Here is a 22602-nt window from a genome sequence, read left to right on the forward strand (position 1 = left end):
AAGTAAATTAACTCATTCACTGCCATTGACGGAAAAAGACGTCAAATGATGCATTTTTTTTTTTTTGCTGGTCTGGCAATGAATGTGTTAATGTAAAATATTGCGATACGTATCGCCTTGAAGATCATGTATTGGGATACATATGTATCGCGATACGTATCGTATCATGACTCCTGTATCGTGATACGTATCGTATCGTGAGGTTGGCGGCAATACCCAGCCCTACAACACACAACGATAAAGATCAAGATAGTCGACCAATAACACTTGCATTTTTGCACTCAGCATTGTTGACAGCATCACTCCGTTACCCGGCAATGAGTAACCGCATTGAACGATCCTCTGCATGCTTAGCTACTTTACTTGCCTGATTAATCATGGTGTGTTAGCGCTAATGTTAGTCTTTTTTTTTTTTTTTTTTTCCCTCACTGCAGACAATGCTGGCAGACGAAGGGGTAAGCCCTAACACTTACCACTTGATTTGTGTCCCTGAATGCCCCCCCCACCTCTAACCGTCTCTATCCTCACTGTGTTTAAGTGTCCCATTGTGCAGAGGCTGTGTGCATGTGAGAAGGGTGAGCGGGGGCCCAGCGGCCCTGCTGTAAGTATTCACTTTTTTGCAACACACAACCGACGTCATTGAGCCTCACTTTTGGCTCTTTTCTTTATCCAGACATTGCAGACACATGCTGATGCCAACAAATGACATAATTACAAGGTTTAGGTGGAAAATGGCTTTGAGAGACTCCCTGCAGCAAAGCAAACGCCGTGAATTCTTTGCTGACTTTATTGAGAACAGGCCTAAACAGATATTTACATGGGCATCAGTAAGATCTTGTTGTGGCCGTTCACAGCCGTGCGTGTGCACACGTTCTGAAGCATTTGTTTTATCGAGACTTTCTTCGGCTGCCAAAGGGATTACATGAGACTCGGCCACTCGGAGATGTTTGCTTGATGTATTCTTCACGGATGTAATTATTCTTTTAAACCCAATAGTCAGAGCAAACACTGTTTCATGTCATGGCAGCGGGCCTGCACTGAGGAAAAGACGTATGTGTAGGCAAGGATGGAGACTCGAGCTACAACACTCAAATCAGTCCAGAAATCACTTGATATTCACATTAAAGTCTCCTTGGCTTCACATCTTCTTGGACTTCAAAGCTTCAGCAGAATCTGTATTGCATGATTCGAGCTGTGAAACATCAAATGCCGTATTTATTCTTTGATTGACACCAAACATTAAGATCAGAAATCAATTTGCAAATAATACTAAAATAGTGCACCATATTAAAGCCTTTGCCACATCACTTATTGACCAATGAATATATGATACTCTTTGTTTGAGTTAATGTCCTTCTTTTTTTCTGTTGCTGCCATTCTGCGCAGGGCAAGAAAGGCCGTCCTGGGGAGGATGGCATCCCGGGACTAAAGGGACACAAGGTGCTGCCCATCCATTAACTTCTCTCCTGTTTTTGTCAGCGAACGCAAAACCTTTGATCAGTTCCTGAGTCCGAACAATATTGTAATCCCAATTACGAATCTTTCGTTTCTAAGGGTGACGCTGGGATCAGCGGACTGCCAGGTCGAGAGGGAGCCGAGGTGAATACCAAACATTTATTTATTTATTTATTTATTTATTTATTTATTATCAAGCTTGCAATGTAAGAAATCATGACTATCATTTTGAACAATATGCTGTTCGGTTTACACAGGGCAGACCAGGATACAAAGGAGAGCAGGTATTGTACAAACAACTACCGCACGATGAAATATTTTCATCTTATTATCATCTTGCCTGCAGGCATCTCTTTATTTATTTCACTTTTCACTGACTTCAAGCAAGGTGCTCCCGATTGCATTGATTCCTGGCTCAGACAACCAAATATATGGTTTATTTGGATCGGTTTTCTAATGCTATTCAAGTTCATGTTGACGCTATTGTTTTATTCTCTTTCAAGGGGGAGAGAGGAGAATGTGGCACTCCTGGAATTAAGGGAGACAGAGTATGTTGTTCTCTTTCATAATCATTTTACCAATTGTATCGCAAAGCATTTATAATATGATGACATTTTAGTATGTTTACAATTACATGAAAAACTCAATTTCTCTTCCAATACGCTCTATGACTTATTCCTCATTCACCGTACTGATTTTGAATGAGCTGTTTTTGATAATAGACGCCATCCTCCATTTTACAGGGTCCTGAAGGGCCCATTGGCCCCAGGGGAAATCGTGGACTTCAGGTAAAATCATTGTTTGACAAAACAAAAGCGGATTTTATCGTTTATTTTTGTAATCTTTTATTCACTCCATTAATCTGTTATCAATCGGCTCTTTGCACAAATCCGTCTTTCATGAGTGGGCAAGCTGATTAATCCAGGTGTGCCTGATCTCAGTAACGACAACAACATTGGCCAGACACACCTGGATTAATCAGTTTGTCCACTCATGAAAGACAGGAAACAAAAACGGGGTTTCAGTTCAGGAAGTAGTCGAGCTGTGCAAAGAGCTCATTGTTAATTTAAAAAAAAAAAGTCAAGTCAAAGTAATCATCATTCATTAACACCATAATGTGCTTTTTGTTTCTGCTTTCTAAATCTTATGTGGTGTTATGTTCATTGTGTTCCATATACTGTAATGTCACAAAAGTTTTAAATGCCACTATCGAAATTGTAATCACAAATTTATTTCATTTCAGGGTTTGCCTGGTCCTCCTGGCGATATCGGCCCTGAAGGGGTGACTGGTAAAAAAGTAAGTCATTTAACTCATTCACTCCCAGCCATTTTCACAGAAGCAATCCCGTTCGCTCCCGGCTGTTTTACTGGATTTTGACTGATTTTGCAAGGCCCACAGAATGTTGTGTTCTATTGCTATAAAAGCTTGGAACCTATCAAAAGAAAGATTAAAGTCTCTTCTTTCATCAGGGAATTTTTTTCTATCTGTTTCCGTTTTGCAGTAATTAGCATTAGAAGAGAGCTGAGTTTCATCAGTTTTCACAAATCTATTCAAAGTTGTAAGTAATTAAGCTTTTTTTCTACATGGCCCTGGTTAATCACATTTGCTCTGCTGCCACCTGCTGGCCGTTTGTGTAATAACTACCATTTCTGCAACCGTTCTTTGCAGTTGCGAGGCTGCATCAAAGCCTTCTGTATGCTCTAGCATTAAAAAAAACAAAAACAAAAAAACGTATAAATACGTCTTTGGGACACTTATAACATAAAAAAAACCGTATTTACACGTTATTGGGACAAAATGAGTTAATTCAGGTTTCCAGGCACAATGACCAGGAATATGCAACAGTGTAAACAAATCATATCAAAATGCAAGCACAGGTGATGTTTAGACCTGAAACCTTGCATATGGAGTTTCACGTGTCAATCAGTTTTATTGGAGCTCAGCCAGTACTGTGCGCTGGAGAGCTACAAAAATCTAAGTCACCATCCGGCAGTTCTTCTGCTTGTATTTATCCAAGAAAAATCACACACAAAACTTAGTATTTGCTTTCTCCATTCCAAGAGAATTGATCAACGGTTGACCTTCAGTTGCATGCATAACCTATCCCTGTCGGCTTGGAATTCAATTCTGTTTCACAATGGCGTCACAGCAGGGTCAGTGCCTGTGAATAAATTGCTGAACCCTGTTTTTTGTGTGTGTGTTTTTCACAATTTACCCAAAGTCAATTGCCCAAATTGTAAAACAAACTAAGACAGCATCATTGCGGACAAGCATGACGCTATAAAACATAATTAGTACATCTGTAAAGACTTTGGAACCACAGGGCGACTGTCTGAGTCCTGCTGCAGACAAAATGTAAAAATGACACCTAATGGTTGGAGAGGTTGTCTGTTTCCTAACTACTGCCAATGTGCCCTTGAGCAAGGCATTAACCCCATCTCTCTTTTTTTTTTTTTTTTTTTTTTTCACCAAGCATGTGTTTGGGAACTGTTTACTTGGGAACTGCATATCCATTGCCATAAGTACATACAGCATAAGTACCAGCGTGCACCTGATGTGAAAATGGAAGGAATTTGCCATGTAAATATCCAAAGGAAAAACCCCTGACTGATCAAATGACTACATATCGTAATATTTTTTTCTATAGAGGGTATGAACCCCTCTGAAGTATCACATCTGCTATTATCTTGTCACCCTATTTGTCTGTTCTCAACTTTCCGAGCCCCCAGCTGTGTTTTGTAGCTGCCAATTGCGCTACAAGCCGGCACTCCCAATCCCTCCACCGTTCACGACTTAATTATTTTGGAAGAATGCTCCTGTTGATTGTCTGCCTGTCGTCCCGTATCACCTGAATGGCAGACTAATGTTTAGGTTTTAGCGTTGTTCCGACTTGTCTGGAAGGAGCTGAGGAGAGAGAAAAAAATAACTTGCAGTCAGAATTCATTTGTAAACATCTCCGCATCCACTTGCCAGCTCTAATATACCCTCTGCTTGTATACTGGGAAACGTGAAAATATACCAAATATGTGGATGTTAATTATTTTAGGGTCACCTTCCAAATGTCCAGCAATGTCCAGACAAATACAATGCATTTTATGTTTTGCTATATCTCTTTTCGTAGGGTGAACGGGGACTTCCTGGTCCACCAGGAATCCAAGGGGAAACAGGAATCGGGCTCCCAGGACAAAAGGTTAATATTTCCATTCATTCCTGGAGTATATTACATTTCTGTTCGTTTCCATCGACTTGCATTATATTTAAAGACCAGCAGGGGGCAATCAAAAATTAACTTTCTGTTCCATCCATCCAGCCATGTGTTTCATATTTCAAGTTCAAGCTTACATTACAGTGGCAAATCAAGGGGCACCAACATGATGCCCCCAGGCACCAGCCAGCACACAAGGAGCACATGAGTAGCCCGCAGGCCTGTTCTAAAAATAGCTCGCCAAATAGCTCATCAATGTTGTAGGAGTGATCATTTGAAATGGTAAAAATTTACAGATATTTATAGTGCATACTGAAGTTTACCTGCTCTGTATTTTATTAAATCATTGCAATCAGTATTATGAGAAATCATTAACATGTTGACTACATTTACATAGATAAAAATCAATAATTATTAATGATAACATAATTAAAGTCAATTAGAGCAAATTTGCAATTTCAGAAGTGTGTATCAAACTGGTAGCCGTTCGCATTAATCATTACCCAGGAAGTAGCTTTGTCACATGGTCATACTTCCTGGAATAGCAACACATACTCAATAGGTTTAGGGTTAAGTTAAATCTATTCATACTCAAATTCCAACCTTTTAGACAGTTTAGAGTCTTCAATTATTTGGAAACTTGAGAATAAACCAGAGTACCGATAACTATCCCAAGCAATGAACATGTAAACCGAACACAGAAAGGTGAGCTGAGATTTGAACACAGAACCTTTGACAGTGAGGCGGCCAAAAGGTTCATTCAAAATGAAATATCTACTATTTATTTGTTTGTGCTCAATTCAACAGGGCAACGTTGGTCTCCAGGGGCAACCAGGACCAATAGGTCCTGTCGGCCTTGGTGAGCCTGGACCACCGGTGAGTAATTAGAACCATTCCAGACAAAGATCACAAAATTTCAGAAGCAGTTTTGTTTTCATCAGAATTTTTTTTCCACGTCTCTCTTTCTTTTCATTTAAAACACAAGAACTAGGAGTGTCAGAATTAGTGCTTTAATTTTGAGTTAATTAAAGTTCCTTTTACGTCACAAATTTTCTTAACGCTCGATCAATGATGGCCCTTTGCTTGGAAAGCCTGTACTGGGAGAATTCCAGTTGCAATACATTTGTGGAGACTGGGGTCAAGTTGTATTTTGCAACTTTAAAAATGTGCAGAATTTCAGACGTTACTTCATGTTAGGCCATGATAGCTCTTAAATTAATATGAGAAGAAAAATGCACTGAGCTGTCAACAATGTCTAACAAATGCAATTATGCCATCTAGTGGAGGAAAAATGTCCTCAGTACAAATCAATATCACACTCGGTTTTTTACAGTACAGTAGGGGTGTGCCAAAAAAATCGAGATTCTTATTTATGAATCGAATCGATATTAATATCCAAAAATTGATTTTATTTAAATTAGAAATGAAGAAGAAGGGGAAAAGACAGTTGTAGTCCACATGCTGTTTTTGTGGAAAAATGCACTTACAATACAAAATTAATAAAAGTTAAAAAAAAAAAAAAAAAAAAAAGACACTTTAATGTCTCTATTTGTCATTTTGTCTTGCAAAGCAGACTGGAGTAGATCATGACAATGTTGTGCATATCTGTAAATTGAAGCAGAAATCGTTTGTCAATCAAATCATTTTGAATCGAAAATCGTTTGAATCGAGAATCGGAAAATCGATTCTGAATCGAATCGTAGACCCAAAAATCGTAATCGAATCGAATCGTGAGACAGTCAGATTCCCAGCCCTACAGTACAGTACATCTTATTAATTTTAACTCACTTTTATGAATTATGAAATTTTTGTATCAATGACTATTAGTTTAACACTTTTTTTTCCCACTTTTATGTTAACAAGAGTATGAAAACGATTAACAAAATTTCATCGTCTAACACCCCTAACAAGAACATTTGGTGCAAGGAATTTTTGCCTAAATTTACAGTAGATCTGGTTTATATTTCTACCACCTAAAGAGGCATTGCTTGAGCTTCAGATTTAGCCACAATTTAATATCAAAGTTTCAATGTAACGTTTAAAGTTTTAAGCTCTACACGCGTATCTGACTAATATCACACACACCAGATCCAGACCAGGTCTGTACTGGCATTTGCTGTGCCCCTTTGCTTCCAAATGAAAAGTTGTCCATTAAAATGTCTTCTATTCTCTCGTTTCGTAGATGACAAACCCTCTAGCTATAGAATTAGTCACATAAAGTTTTTAGAGGAAATGCTAACGCTACATTATCCAGAAAACTCCTGCACTTGTTTCTATTGATTTGTTGTGTTCAGGGGCCTCAAGGGCCACAGGGAATCCAAGGAGAAAGGGGACCTTTGGGAGAAGGTCTGCCTGGCCCAAAGGTATGTAATTTGACCTTTTATGCAATAGGCTTTTCTCCATCCATTTTCCCATGCAGACTTGGTGTCACGCATGAATTTTCATTTCAACGACATCATTTCACTGTCTTAAGCCAAGTTCCAGATTCCGAGGTGCAATGGCAGAAGGTTGATGACAAATGAGTTTCCAAGTGTTAATTAGACGAAGCCCCTCTGGTAATTTACATTCTGAAATGCAATATGCCTAGCATTAGCTCCACATATGATTCCGCCCGTGGTTGTGCTCAATGGAGTGCGTGAGCAAACAGCAGTCACCTGAAAAGATGCCACGATTGTCAACAGGCATCTTGTGCCACCATGGCGTGACGCATGATTGAGCTGGTGCTTCGTTCTGCATATACAGGACTGTCTCAGAAAATTTGAATATTGTGATGAAGTCCATTATTTTCTGTAATGCAATTATAATATAAATAATAAAAATATAATATAAATAATAAAAATATAATATAAATAAAAATATAAATAAAAATATAAATAAATATATATATATATATATATATATATATATATATATATATATATATATATATATATATATATATATATATATATATATATATATATATATATATATATATATATATAACAATTTTAACCGCGGATGGTTACATTGAAGGCTGCACAGGTCAGTGATGAGGTCAATGCACGGCATTTCCTACACCTGTTGTTCCAAAATGAGCAGGGTGACTCCAGTTGGTGTGCTCGGTGGTAAATTTCGCTTTAAAAAACATCCTGACGGGACTTTAGATAAAACTAAAGTATTTTGCGTTTATTTAATTAATAATTGCTGAATTGCACCCAATTGATATGATGCTGTTACGTTTTGAGCAATACGCGCATGCATGCAATTGCGTACATGCATTTAATCAGTGTTTGCAAATGACATTCAGATCATAAAATGCGTTAATGTCAAAATATTACGGCATTTTGCATTTATTTTACATTACGCGAATACGCAAGTAATTTAGCTGATTAATCGTGATTAATCAAAATTAAAAAGTGTGATTAATCAGATTAAAAAAATTTAATCGTTTGACAGCACTAAATATGATTGATTTGATTTGTAATGAATCCAGAATGTCTGGCATTTTTGCTTATTTAATTGCATGACAGAAAATAATGGACTTTATCACAATATTCTAATTTTCTGAGACAGTTCTGTAGTAGAATGCTTATTAGTCATATGGACCGAGATATTGTACATCATGAAAATATACCTTCTTTTTTTTTTATAGAAATCTTTTTTAGTCATTGGAAAAAAAAAAAAAAAAGTTGCAGATAATCAAACTTGTTCATAGACAGACTTATAGAAAGTCAATGGATATGTTCAGTACCCTCGAGATTGTTCTGCTGGCATTCATCCTCAATGAGGATTTGACTGCGGACTCACAGATGGTGTCTTCACACTAAAGCAATCTTTACATGACCGAAAAAAGCTGCTGATTCACAGCAGCACTGAGCCGATATTACCTTCCTTCCCACACACCATTGAGTGCCTCCCGTGGCAGGATAATGTAAGAGGGTCATCACAATACATGAAATCAACATCTCTCTTTGAGGAGATCATCTTTTATGATCAAATGTTCTTTCCATATATGTAACTGCCATGGAGTAACTTCTTTGTCACTGCTCATAGGGGGAGCGAGGCTTGGAGGGGCCACGGGGCCCCAGAGGACTATCGGGGATTGGAATTAAAGGAGACAAGGTACATTAAAAAGGCCATAAATAAGCAGTCTGGTTGTGTAGGTTTCCCAAAGGCTTGAAGATAAAGTTGTGAAGACATTCATCCACCAATCGATGCATGTTCGAGGACAGAAGCAGGTGATGAATTGAGCGGAAAAAGTTTGGACAATGGAGAAGCTTCACTGTTGAGAACTGATGAATTTGGGAAAGTTGGGTTATACATACTGTATATTTTACCAGGTTATCAATTTTGGTACAAATAGGTCTGTGCGTAGATGAATTCTTACACTGGTCCCCTGTACTGATGTCAAATATTCACACATTAATTTTATGTTAGCACACTGTTTATCCTGGTAATATTAAATCTATTATTTTGCTACATGCTACTATATATACTGGTGATTAAAAAAAATCATATATGCTACAATCACATTTGTACAATGTTATTTAAGAGGCAGAATATTCATATACAAATATGGATATGTACTTTGTGATAAAAGTGTATATTGTTTTGTAATCTATCTGGCCCATGCCCTACAGCAGTGGTGTCCAAACTACGGCTCGGGGGCCATTTGCGGCCCGCCATACAATTTTTGGCGGCCCGCAGCAAATACTAAAAATAATTTTTAAATGCTGTTTAAAAAAAAGAGGGTGGATTAAACATTTTTAGCTACGCAAAGACACACATTTGCAGCTAATAATTCAGTTTCAGAAATAAAAATAGTTTCATCCACTTGTTGCTTCGTGTCAAGGTCCAATTTGTGAAAACATCACATTAAATTAATGGTTCTTAAGTGTGGTCAGTTTACTACCGATTGTTCTTGTTGTGGTTCAGAATGTCAAGTTGGGATTCAGCTGCTGCTCAGTGGAGAGGCGTATCTAATATAGTGGCACACAGGGGTCACTATTTGACTTGTGCTGTTAGCAGTTTTCAATAAGTAACTGTACATTATATCAACAATTTATAATTGCTTCATTGATTTTTACCACGTTTAATAAATAACCTTAAAAATCAAAATCAAAGTGGCCCTTGCAGCTTTCTTTTTCTGTATGTGGCCCTCAGAGGAAAAAGTTTGGACACCCTTGCCCTACAGTCACCTCTTCAAAGTTGCATGGAAATCAATGAAGTTTTGTATCATCCTGTGTCAACCTACTAAACATGCTAAAAACGTGAGTAATATGCATAAAAAATGTGTGTGCTGTACGATCAGGATAAAAAAAACTCACAGGACTATACGAAAAAAACAAAACAATTTCAACAAGACATTGTGAAGGGCTGACATGGATTTACCATTACATGTCCAAATGCAACACATGGCGGGCTCTCTTTTCATGACTGGTGGACATTGTGCACAGAGCGTGACATAATTTGGCGCAGAGGCAGGTTCGACCTGATGCTGGTAATTTCGCAGGCGACCACAAGCTGCTGCGCCGCTGTGGGAGTCGTGACAGCCGAATTCAACCATGGCCAATCAATGTGGTTGCTTTCATTCGTTCATTTAAAATGTGGCACGCTAGTCATGCCGCTAGACCAGCTGCACCAGTGTTAGGCGTGGCTTGAGCAGGCGTCAAGTTTAGATTGACTTTCTGCCACCAAATTGTCTCAGTCCTCATCTCTAAGACACTCCTGATGCCGCACCGGCCCATCAGGCTACCAAAAACACCCAATGAGCCTTGTGCTGATGCAAACATCAGGATTTGTGCTCCACAGCAATTCATGTCTCCGAAAATAGAGCCCGAAGTGTAATGGATAATATGCAACCTACCAACATTTACATGCCAGTGTCATTACTCACCTGTGTTCTTATAGGGGGAGTTTGGCCCTCCTGGTCCTGCAGGCCTCGTCGGCCTACCAGGTGTGGGCATCCAGGGTGAGAAGGCAAGTGCACATGTTGCTTCAACATTTGACACTAGTGAAACAGCACACTCTCAGTTTGCGTAAATGACACCATTACAGGGCGTTGAAGGTCCGAGAGGGCCACCAGGGCTACGAGGTCCACAGGGAGAAGGCCTACCTGGACCCAAGGTTTGTACAACAAATCAAGAAATTGTAATTATAAAGTGTCAAAAGAAAAAAAAATATTCATCATTATGTTGTTGTATAATCTGACATATTTGAGGCTTTTCACCCACTCTTGTTTTTGCCACGTTCTCCTGTCTGAATCAGGGTGACCAAGGGTTGCCGGGTGAGGTTGGCTCTCCGGGAGAGAGCGGAATTGGAGAACATGGAGATAAGGTGTGTGTGATTTCAAATGTCATCACTGATTCCATTATGTCTCACAAATGCAAAACATTCCCAATGGGTAAAACGTAACATTTGTCCTCAGGGTGAGCAAGGATCGCCAGGATTATCGGGCTTACCCGGCTTGCCAGGGGAGGATGGCGCCCCTGGACAGAAGGTTACTTTTACCTCTTTATTGCTAGTCTCTGAGAAGTAAAAAGTACCGGAGTAACATGGAGCACAAGCACATGCTGTACTATGTGACTTTAGGGCGAGCCAGGAGTTCCGGGCCTTAGGGGGGCAGAAGGGTCACCTGGGATTGGAACGCAAGGTGAAAAGGTAATAAAAAAAAAAAAGTTCTCTTACTTTGTTGTTGGATCTTGCTATGCTGCACTTGACTACCGTATTTTCCGCACTATAAGGCGCACCTAAAAGCCTTCAATTTTTTCAAAAGCTGACCATGCGCCCTAGAATCCAGTGCGCCTTATATATGGATCGATATTGAGCCGCAACAGGTCTCGCTGTCAAGACGCTATCGGTGACCCTGCACGATCGGTGACGCGCATGCGCAGAAGATCCCGCCATCTTGGATCGCAAGCTAATACTAATACTTTACCTCAGAGAAAATAATAAAACAGCCATTTATTCATTTTGGGAGTGAATGGAGTTGTCAGAAATGTGGTTTGTAATCTATTACTAAAGTTTGACTGACCTATCTGACTGTTTTGTTGACATTCCCTTTAGCGTAGCACCATCTAATGGATGCATAACGTAACCCCAGCCTCTACTGTAGCGCCTTATATATGGAAAAAGTTTGAAAATATGTCATTCATTGAAGGTGCGCCTTATAATGCGGAAAATACGGTAATTAATGATTGTATTTTCCTTTTGACCGTTAAGGGTGACCATGGTCAGAGGGGAATAAGAGGCTTGACTGGGCCACCTGGCATTAGTGGCCCATTAGGACCCAAGGTGAGGAGATTGTTTAGCCGTCATCAGAATGCACTTCCAGATAAACAGTTTCAATGCAAGTCACAGGAATAAAAAAACGGATTTATAATTGCGTGAATGAAATGTGGAATGACAAGCGACACAAATTTAACTTCTACTGTCTTCATTAAATTATTAAGGGTGAACCAGGGTCACAAGGCAGGGTGGGTTTACCTGGTCCACCGGGACGCTTTGTAATGGGACCCAAGGTAAGTTCTGTTTCAAAAGCCAGAATGCTTATTTATGTATTAAGACAGTGGAAAGACAGCCAAGATGATACTGATTTAGTCAGTAGCTAACTCCCAACAACATGAGCTGTCACTTGTGTTGTAGGGTGATATTGGACCAAGTGGCCCTCCTGGCCCGATTGGGGAGACCGGCTATGGGCTTCCCGGTCCAAAGGTTTGTTTAACTGGATGCTATTTAATTTGTGCTGAACAACAACATGCAGGTACTACGCACCCATTACTTGCTATGCAGCGATGGTTGTATAATGTGCTTTATAAATAAAGTTGCATGGAGTTGACTTGTACTGTGTGTCCATGTGCCATAGGGTGACCATGGAGATCCAGGCCCTTCAGGTCCATTTGGCCCAAAAGGAGAGGGCTATCCCGGCCCCATGGTGATTTGCACATGGATGTGTCTGTCTGCCCATAAACCTGTTCACTTACGGCATTCATCATCTTCCCAACTCATTGCATCCTTCAGCCTTTAACCATCACTTAGTCATTGATTGCCTAACATATTGGTACATCCTTTGAGCTATGAGCCAGAATATCGTTCAAGTAGGAACAGGTAGTGATATGTCTGTATTTGTTTAAATACATGTTATATGTTGTTTAGGGTCCCCCTGGTCTACCTGGGCTTCCAGGAGAAACCGGCCCTGACGGGATAGGCTTTCCTGGTCCAAAGGTGAGGACTTCTATAACACGAACAAGAACAAAAATAAGGAAGAATGAATTTGAAATACAGTGTGAATGTAAATGTTGTTTTATTCACTGCCAGTCATTATAGAAAATTTTTACATTTCCAATACTCACGTGATATTACATTCAATAATTATATATAAACCGAATCTACCAAATAACAGAATAGACTCCCTACTTTTTGTCCCGTCCCGTTCTTTTATAATTGATAGCAGAAAAATGTAGGTTTGCCAAAATACAGCCATTTCTCCCATGGACTCTGAAACTGTGTTTATTTCCTATAAAATGGGGCAATGATGTCATCTACCGGTGGTTGGGCATCAGTAAAGTTGTTTCCAAGTTTGATATTTACAGTGGAGCATGCTCAGATTCGCCCCCATTTAGCACCGCTCTAAAAAATACAATTGACAAGTATACTTGTCAAAGGCAGTGAATGAGTTAAAAAAAGGGAATCTGAAAATTAATGTTTTTTTGTTTTTTTTAGTGTAAGCATTTCGCCAATAAAAGACGATTCAATACATATGTCGATATATGCAGTCTGATATTAAAGAGCGATACATGTTCAAACAATTTGAATCTGTTTGATTTAGTGGGATTATAATTCCATTAGCTGTAGACTTTGTCGTATTTATTGACATGCAACCAAATGTAAAAAAAAAAGCTATCAATAGCCCAAACTATTCAAGTTAATTACATTAAAATAAACAACAAATCATCAGCATCAAACTGATTTATACCTGGTAAAACTGGTAACAATTTGGTTCAGTTAAATCGAAAATGATTTTCCACTCAAATTGGATTCCATTACACCTTTAAAAAAAAATAAATAAATTATCTAACCTTTGGGGTTCTCTTTTGCAATGTCGACCTGACTGCAGACTAAATAAATAAATAAATAAATACATGAATAAATAAATATGAATTGGAAATAGTTTTGCTACAACTTTACCTGTTTTGTTTTTGTTTTGTTTGTTTTTTTGCTCCATTAGGGGGATATTGGTTTCCGAGGGCTGCCTGGTTTACCGGGGCCGCCAGGTGAAGGACTGCCAGGACCTCAGGTACAAATTCCATATTCAAAACAACCTTTGATCAACACATTTGGAAAAATGATGCAGCTGGTCTCAGTGTATCTAACAGCCATTAGTCAAATTTTGGCTCTCGTCACAGAGCGAAAGGTTCAATTTACGTATGTATTTAGGTTATTTATTCATGTTATTTAGGTTATGCGTCTGATGCTTGGCTTAGGAAACCTAACAGATGTAACACACATATGCCTTCAGATATATTATCCAGAATTAGTGCAGGAGGCAGACCTGCATTTTTACAGATTGTATCAGAAGAGGGAATGTAGAAATAAAAGTACAATGTTGCATTGGATGGATGGATGGATGATGGATGGATGGATAGGTGGATGATGGATGGTGAGTGGATGGATGATGGATGACTGGATGGATGGATGATGGATGGGGGATGGATAGATGGTGGATGGATGCATGGATGGATAATGGTTGGGGGATGGATGGATGGATAGGTGGATGGTGGATGGATGATGGATGCATGGATGGATGGATGGATGATGGATGGGGGATGGATAGATGATGGTTGGGGGATGGATGGATGGTGGATGGATGCATGGATGATGGATGGATAGATGGGTGGGTGGATGGATGGATGGATGGCTGGCTGGATGGATGATGGATGGTGATTGGATGGATGATGGATGGATCGGTGGATGATGGATGGGGGATGGATAGATGATGGTGGATGGATGGATGGATGGATAAATGGATGGGTGGATGATGGATGGATGGATGGATGAATGAAACTTCATTGCAGTATTCTGAGAAAGGAAAACAATAATCGGTGCTGTTGTTTCCTTTATTTATTGAAATAATACATTAAAGGAAATAACGTACGGCATATACAGTTTAAAAAGAAAAAAACGTGACTGGTATGAACCCTGTATACTCTGTGCTGCAGGGTCATCCTGGCCGACCGGGCCCCCTGGGGCCAGTGGGGCCACCAGGTGTAGGAGTCCAAGGACCAAAGGTAGGTTATCTCTTGTTTCATTCAGTTGCCTATAAAAAAACAAAAACAAATTAAATGTTGTTGTTTTTCTGTGTTTGTCCATGTAATTTTTTTTTTTTAGGGTGAACAGGGGGTCCAGGGTGTGACAGGACCACGGGGTCCCGCTGGAGAAGGCTTTCCTGGAGCAAAAGTGCTTACAATGTTGGATTTTCAGAATATGATGTGGTTGAATGTAATTGTTGCTGATGTTGTGGACTGTGTGACAGGGTGACCGTGGTTCTGCCGGGGAGAGGGGCCTGAAGGGCTTCAAAGGAGATATGGGTGACCCAGGGAACCCGGGGCAACCTGTGAGTAAACTTTGTTTGCAAACTTGCTCATTGTGTCAGTACTCAAAGGTCTTTTTGTCATCTAAGGGTCGATCCGGAGTCAAAGGAGAAGCCGGCCTCACGGTGAGTCTCCCTTTTCATCATGTTTTTCTTTGGATGTGATTGCTATGCTCATGTATGGAGGTGCTGAGTGGGTTGTGTATTTCTTACAGAGGGAGGACATCATTAGATTGATCAAAGAAATTTGTGGTAAGGTGTTTGTCTCAACAAATAATGCACTGCTCAGGTGAACTTTTAACTACATGGCAGCCTGATTTGACCTTCTCTAAACTTCTGAATGTACGTCCAATTCTTCAGTATTTTACTACCTTTTGCACAACTTGGTTCTATAACGGCCAAATTCAGGACAGCTGTTTGATGAGCCAATACATTTCTCGGTTCAATTTGATTTGGCATCCAAACAGTCTTCATTATGCCATTGACATTTTCACATCAGGAGACCAAGCCAACAATCCTGATTGAATGATAATCATGATTGAATGTTCATCACAAGGATTAACAGGATGTTGCCAAAGGGACGTAGACACTGAGCTTAATTTCAGAGTGCAATTTAGTGTTGTTCCGATACCGATACTGGTATCGGCAGAGGTGGTGATAATGCATTAAAACAGTGGTATCGGTATCGGTGACTACTCACAAGTAACATGCCGATACCATTAATTCCAACTCTAATATAGGATTTTGGATGCAGCATCTTGTGTCTTGCTGGTGCACGACATTCACTGGTATGTGACATGTTCACTGCATGCCGATCTAAGATATCCTATTGGCCCTTGAATGCTCTGAACCAATGGCAGGACATCTTTTTCATGTTGAGGAAAAAAACCCTTAAGTATCGGTATGGTATCGTTATCGGCCGATACTGCAAAGCTGAGTATCGGTATCGGGAGCCAAAATACAGTATCGGAACAACACTAGTGCAATTAGCAGGTTGCAAGAGACATGCCTTTCAGGCTGGGAGAGTCAGAGAAAGGCATCTTTAAAAAATAAAATAAAAATTATTATTGTTCAGTTCCTTGTTAGACAGCAGAGAAGTTGTGCAAAGTATACTGAAACATTGAAGATTTTTGTTGTGTCACTGGACACCTCCGCAGGGATTAAATTCCAGCCAACTCCAATCCATTCCAACTTTAATTATTAAAAGCACTTTAAAAAGAACACCGGTCGACCAAAGTGCTGTACACAAATCACGAAAAAGACACACAATAAGCAACAACACTAAATTAGTAAAAACAATAAAATAACAGTAAAAGGGACATCAAATTAAACATAAAAACTAAAGTTAGTAAAAAATAATAAAAAGGGAAAAGGCACGAAAGTTAAATATTCCATGACTTACTTGGTTAAACCTCCCCACAATCTCTTTTAGTGTCAAGTTCTCATTCTCACTTCCTCTTTCCAGGATGTGGGATCAAGTGTAAGGAGAGGCCGATGGAGCTGGTGTTTGTCATTGACAGCTCCGAGAGCGTGGGGCCAGACAACTTTGAGATCATCAAAGACTTTGTCAACGCTCTGGTCGACCGAGTCACGGTGGGCCGCAACTCCACCAGGATCGGCCTGGTGCTGTACAGCCTGGAAGTCAGGCTGGTGTTCAACCTGGCGCGCTATGGGACCAAACAAGACATCAAGCAGGCCATTAGGAACATTCAATACATGGGAGAGGGCACGTACACTGGTACGGCCATCCGCAAAGCCGCACAGGAAGCCTTCTACAGTTCACGCCTGGGGGTCAGCAAAGTTGCCATCGTCATTACTGACGGACAGGCGGACAAACGGGAGCCGGTGAAGCTCGATATTGCCGTACGGGAAGCCCACGCTGCCAATATCGAAATGTTTGCTCTGGGCATTGTCAACAACTCGGACCCAACGCAGGCAGAGTTTCTTAGGGAGCTCAACCTGATCGCATCGGACCCTGACAGCGAGCACGTGTTTCTTATTGACGACTTCAACACCTTGCCAGGTAAAAAAAACATTGCAATCATCACGTTGTAGTATTCACTCGAATACCATTGTGCCTCAGGGCGGTGGTGTCCAAACTAAGGCCCGGGGGCCTTTTGTGGCCCGCCTTCCATTTGTCAGTGGCCCGCAACATATGCTAAAAATGGCATTTGACTCAGTTCAAATAAAATAAAAACAAAAACGTTTGAAGATGGCCAAAGTAAGAAGGGAGGGTGTCGAAAAACACAGGTGCTATTAAAGGTTATTTTAGTTAACTAAAACTAAAGAAATAACTAAAACTAAAATTCAAATAAACAATTTCGTTAACGAAATAAATTAGAAGCAAAAATGCTTTTTAAAAATTGAAAACTAACTGAAATTACATCTTATGTTTACAAAACTAACTAAAACTATAATTATAGCAAAAATGTCCTTCAGTTTTAGTCTTTGGTGTGATTTTTAGTAGTTTTTATTTTGATATCAACCGGAATAATGACGTTTGAAAGTATGTCACACTAAGTGACGTCATCTAGCATCAGCCAATAGAAAAGCACCTTCAGATGACCTCATTCCCATGACGTTTTTTAAATATTGCGTATAAGTAATATACATTTAAAAAAAAAAACAACAACAACAATACTAATACTGAAACTAACCAAACTAAAACTAATCATTTATTAAAGAACTAAAACTAATAAAAACACATTTTTAGGACTAAGCGCAATTTCTCTTCATATCATTATGTGGCCTTTGCGCCCCTCTGATTTTCTGTATGTGGCCCTCAAATGAAAAAGTTTGGACACCCCTGCTCTAAGGGATACATCTTCTTTTTTTTTTTCACACAAAAACACATTTTATTTAAAGTGAAGGGTAAAAAGGTGTGAGGAAGTTGCAGTTTTTATGACTACTTACCACTACAAGGAAAATACTCATTACAAAAATGGGTATTGCTTTGTTACTGAACAACTGAAAATAAGAGATCAACTTGATCTCTCCTTGCCAAATAGTGAACCCACCATTAATATTTGCCGGACGCACACAGTCCCCCATTTTGCTACACAATTGACAACGTTATTTGTAGGCCTGGTGAAGTGCTGCCTCTATGAGCGAAAATCCAATCCAAACATTCGTTTTTCTGCTCAGCAAGTAGCCATTCCTTAGTGCGGCTCTGAGTCATCATGGTAACGAAAGCAGACGGTAAACGGGGGGGCAGAGTTCACCACCCCCTCACAAACGCTAATGTCAGCGAGGGCCAAAAAAAAGGGGTTGAAACGTTTGCTGTAATTGTGGATTCTTGCATGATTTTGATGGAAGCAGGTTACAGACGTGTTAAGTCACAAAATACTTCCTTTTAATGTCATTTGCTTGAAAATTCCAAACAGACATCAGCGTACCATCCTGACTTAAGTTAGCGAAATAATTTAACGCTAGCTGCTTGTTGCAGTACCATGTGAGGCTGTAAATCTCTGTGATTAGTCTGGATTGTGTGGCTGCTCAGTCTGGGTGACAAATCTCTCAGAAAGGGCACACCACAGGAGCAGCTTTTTTATGTTGTGACTCTGTCGCAGCTCTGGAATCCAAGTTGGTCAGCCGGTTCTGTGAGGACGAGAATGGAGACTTGATATATAACAGACTAACTAACGGAAACAATGGCCCCAGCAACGGCAGGAATGGTAACAATGGGAAGTATGCCAAAGGCGTCAATGGGTACCAGACCGCCACTGACTGGGAACTCCCGAACACCCGTCAGCCCAACAACCAGAACCATGGAGACAGGGTGGACAGCTTCCGGTATGGCCATAAAGGATCCGACACAGGACAAGTATGGACGGCCATTACAATGTAAATGCGTACAGACAATTGCAGAAAATATCAACTGTTAATGAGCTTTTGTTATTTTGCCAAAAGCGAGTGCACGCAGACACAACACGCTGGGGGAGTGAGCGCGGGGACACCTTTAACCGTGGCAACACAGCATTCCAACCTATTCCTTCTTCCAGAGAAGACTCTTCTTCTGTAAATGTATCATCATCATCATCATCATCATCAGGTGGATCTGCGAAGTATGTTCCTACGCCAAGACCAGCTCTTCCCAAAGGTAGGCTCAACTAAGATTTGTAAAATCATCCAGGGGTCTTACTCCGGTTTTTAAAACTCATTCACTGCCAGTCATTTTAGAAAATTTTAAAATTTTCAATACTCACGCGATATTACGTTCAATAATTATATATAAACCGAATCTACCAAATAACAGAATAGACTCCCTACTTTTTGCCCCGTCCCGTTATTTTATAAAATACAGCCATTTCTCCTATGGACTCTGAAACTGTGTTTATTTCGTATAAAATGGGGCAATGATGTCATCTAGCGGTGGTTGGGCATCAGTAAAGTTGTTTCCAAGTTTGATATTTACAGTGGAGCATAATCAGATTCGCCCCCATTTAGCACCGCTCTAAAAAATACAATTGACAAGTATACTTGTCAAAGGCAGTGAATGAGTTAAAATCACGAAATAGAGCATATTCAGGTTTTTGTTTTTGTTTTTGCATGTTTACATGACCTATCAAACCCGGAATATTGCCAACATTCGGGTTTTGAAAGGGATACTGAGTACATGTAAATGTAGTCTGTGAATCAGGCCGTTAACCTCACAAATATTCTTCCGGATAAACAAAAACACGCAAAAAAAAAGCGACAAATCGATATATCATAGAATGCTATGTACTACCTCAGTTTCCACTTGTCTAATTTGTGTAGCTGTGGGTTTGCTGAGCTGATTATCATGCCGTTGGCCGGCATGCACTTTTGTTTGTAATCTGCAGTGCTGGAGCTCTCTCAGAATAATTGTCTATCCATTCGGGCAGCAATCAGTAGTCGTGCCTGATTGAGTTGCTCCCTCTGCTGGTTGCTGCCAATGTATTTGACATTAAAATTAGATCATAAGACTAGATACGGTTTTGTTGCTTATACACACCTTTATCAGCCTAATTCCACATAATTGACAAAAAAAAAAAAAAATGCCTGAAAGTTTGCCGCAACTTTATGCTTGGCCTGTCCATTGTGTTCCTTTGGCTTTATTGTTATATATATATATATATATATATATATATAGGGGTGTGAATTGCCTAGTACCTGACGATTCGATTCGTATCACGATTCACAGGTCACGATTCGATTCGATACCGATTAATCCCGATACGAATTTATAAGTCGATTGTTGCGATTTTTTTTCATTCAAATTTAGAAAATACTAATCAGTAAGCTTGTAGAGTGTAAGATTTATATGAAAATGTATTTATTTATCTGAAATTTCAGTCTTATAGAGGTTGTAATCTGTTTCAGGTTTGAACAGCATTAAAATAAAATATTAAGGCTTAATGTTCCGTTCATATAACATTCTTCCATGCTCAAGGTGTGAATCCTAACCCGAAGTCAGACGTTTTGTTGAATATTTTTCCATTAAAAATGGAAGTTTAAAAATCGATTCACACACACACACAAAAAAAAAAAAGGCAATGATGATAAGACGTTGAATCGGTAAGACTACCGAATGAACAATTCTGAGCTCTTAAAAAAAAAAAACAAAAAAAAAACGATTTTTTTTTTATATTGAATCGATTCGAGAATCGCGCAATGTAGTATCGCGATATATCGCCGAATCGATTTTTTTAACACCCCTAATATATATGTGTGTGTGTGTGTATATATATATATATATAAGTATAATGCTGTTTGTGGCTGACACATCATAACAACTTTAAACCAGTAATTTTTTTTATGCAGACTACATTATGTAAAGGACTTTCCTGTGTTGTGATTGACTTTAAACTTGTCTGGACAGGTCAACAAACTGGTAAGCTACTTTTTCCCTGACTTCTCTCGTAATGTTCATGCAGCGGCTGCACCCTCGGACCCTCGCTGTGCCTTGGCTCTGGATCAGGGCTTGTGCCGCGAATACACCATCCGCTGGTACTATGACAAGCAGGCCAACGCATGTGCTCAATTCTGGTTCGGGGGATGCAGCGGGAACGGGAACCGCTTTGACACGGAGGAGGAATGCAAGAAGACTTGTGTGCTAACCACATCTACTGGTACAATCCAATAATAAAAGTAGTCCAGAAGTCATTTTTTTTGTGTGCTTCTGTTCGATGTTTTGCTTTCTGATCGATGTTTTCTTGTTTTAGGAGGCTGAGTGAAGGCAACATTGTCGATTCTGAGTTTGCTTCAGAGTCTACCATTCATTGCTCATACTCAGGAACAGAGTATTTCTTCTCCCCATGGGACCAGATTTATTTTTTCATGCAGTCTCTACATGAAGCAGTTAATGACAGAATTTGCCACTACTTGAGCAAGCAACACACTGCGGAAATGAAGCCCCTCGCCACTGTAGGTTTAGCAAGAGAAATTCATTTTCTTAAACTCGTTTCTAGTGTTTGGGGGTGAAGACTAGTTTTTGATGTTGTTTGAACTCTCTTTGTAAAGGCAGATGAAAATAAAAACGACACACACTTACCCACATGTGCATTCACTGCCTCCTACTGGGCAATTTATAACAATGTTGAGGGGTGGGTTGGGTTCAGTGATAAATAAAACTTAGTTTAAGTAGAGTCTCGAGTTTGTTTCTTGTTCTTCTGCATTCATAGTATTTAATAGGGGTGTTAAAAAAATCGATTCGGCAATATATCACGATACTACAGCAAGCAATTCTCGAATCGATTCAACAGGCATCCGAATCGATTTTTTAACACCCATTTTTGATGAAAAAATATTCAACTGTGTCTGTCACACCTTAAGCATGGAAGAATGTTGTATTAATGGAACATTAAGCCTTAATATTTTATTTCAATGCTGTTCTAACATGAAAAAGGTTACAAACTGTTTGTCCAATACAGTGGCTCACAGTTATAAAACTGAAGTTTGAGATCAATAAATAATACATTTTCATACAAATCTTACAGTGTACAAGTTTACTGAATGGTATTTTCTAAATTTGAGTAAAGAAAAAAAATCATAATCGACTTGTAAATTCATATCGGGATTAATCGGTATCGAATCGGATCGTAACCTATGAATCGTGATACGGATCGAATCGTCAGGTACGAGGCAATTCACACCCCTAGTATTTATACTCACTTTTTCCCCCAATTACTTTCAAGTTGTACATCACGGATTGCATTTGGCTGCACTAATTACTTGAATGAACTGACCTTCTCTTTGTTGCTGTTGCTTGTGTGCTAGAACAAGTGGATAGTAATTGGATGGAGCAACTGGACTTTTAGTAAAGCGAATCCAAATGAAATACTTTTACTAGTAGAGCCTTATAATCTGCCGAGAAATACATTTTTAAGAATCTGCAAGGGGGAAAAAAAT

The 22602-nt window shown here is 39.5% G+C and overlaps 1 protein-coding gene across 2 annotated transcripts in view; it reads left to right on the forward strand.

The window, feature by feature from the left end:
* The window catches only part of LOC144013531 (uncharacterized), a 29491-nt gene extending 7652 nt beyond the window's left edge, over positions 1–21839 (forward strand). The window contains exons 6-38 of one of the 2 annotated variants that reach the window (XM_077512524.1): positions 435–455; positions 539–601; positions 1387–1440; positions 1555–1599; positions 1713–1739; positions 1959–2003; positions 2199–2243; positions 2699–2752; positions 4578–4646; positions 5469–5537; positions 6956–7024; positions 8697–8765; positions 10554–10622; positions 10701–10769; positions 10911–10979; positions 11071–11142; positions 11235–11303; positions 11865–11936; positions 12095–12163; positions 12288–12356; positions 12508–12576; positions 12798–12866; positions 13870–13938; positions 14861–14929; positions 15030–15098; positions 15175–15255; positions 15322–15357; positions 15447–15483; positions 16697–17254; positions 18801–19054; positions 19141–19330; positions 21129–21323; positions 21417–21839. In XM_077512524.1, the coding sequence (XP_077368650.1) occupies positions 435–455; positions 539–601; positions 1387–1440; positions 1555–1599; positions 1713–1739; positions 1959–2003; positions 2199–2243; positions 2699–2752; positions 4578–4646; positions 5469–5537; positions 6956–7024; positions 8697–8765; positions 10554–10622; positions 10701–10769; positions 10911–10979; positions 11071–11142; positions 11235–11303; positions 11865–11936; positions 12095–12163; positions 12288–12356; positions 12508–12576; positions 12798–12866; positions 13870–13938; positions 14861–14929; positions 15030–15098; positions 15175–15255; positions 15322–15357; positions 15447–15483; positions 16697–17254; positions 18801–19054; positions 19141–19330; positions 21129–21323; positions 21417–21424 (2892 nt within the window). In that variant the 3' untranslated portion in view covers positions 21425–21839. Of the gene's footprint in view, positions 1–434; positions 456–538; positions 602–1386; positions 1441–1554; positions 1600–1712; positions 1740–1958; positions 2004–2198; positions 2244–2698; positions 2753–4577; positions 4647–5468; positions 5538–6955; positions 7025–8696; positions 8766–10553; positions 10623–10700; positions 10770–10910; positions 10980–11070; positions 11143–11234; positions 11304–11864; positions 11937–12094; positions 12164–12287; positions 12357–12507; positions 12577–12797; positions 12867–13869; positions 13939–14860; positions 14930–15029; positions 15099–15174; positions 15256–15303; positions 15358–15446; positions 15484–16696; positions 17255–18800; positions 19055–19140; positions 19331–21128; positions 21324–21416 lie in introns of both variants that reach the window. The other variant, XM_077512525.1, reaches the window with a different exon arrangement.
* The last annotated feature ends 763 nt before the right edge of the window (positions 21840–22602 follow it).

This window comes from Festucalex cinctus, chromosome 2 (genome assembly GCF_051991245.1).
Source record: "Festucalex cinctus isolate MCC-2025b chromosome 2, RoL_Fcin_1.0, whole genome shotgun sequence".
In the NCBI taxonomy this organism is placed as follows: Eukaryota; Metazoa; Chordata; class Actinopteri; order Syngnathiformes; family Syngnathidae; genus Festucalex; species Festucalex cinctus.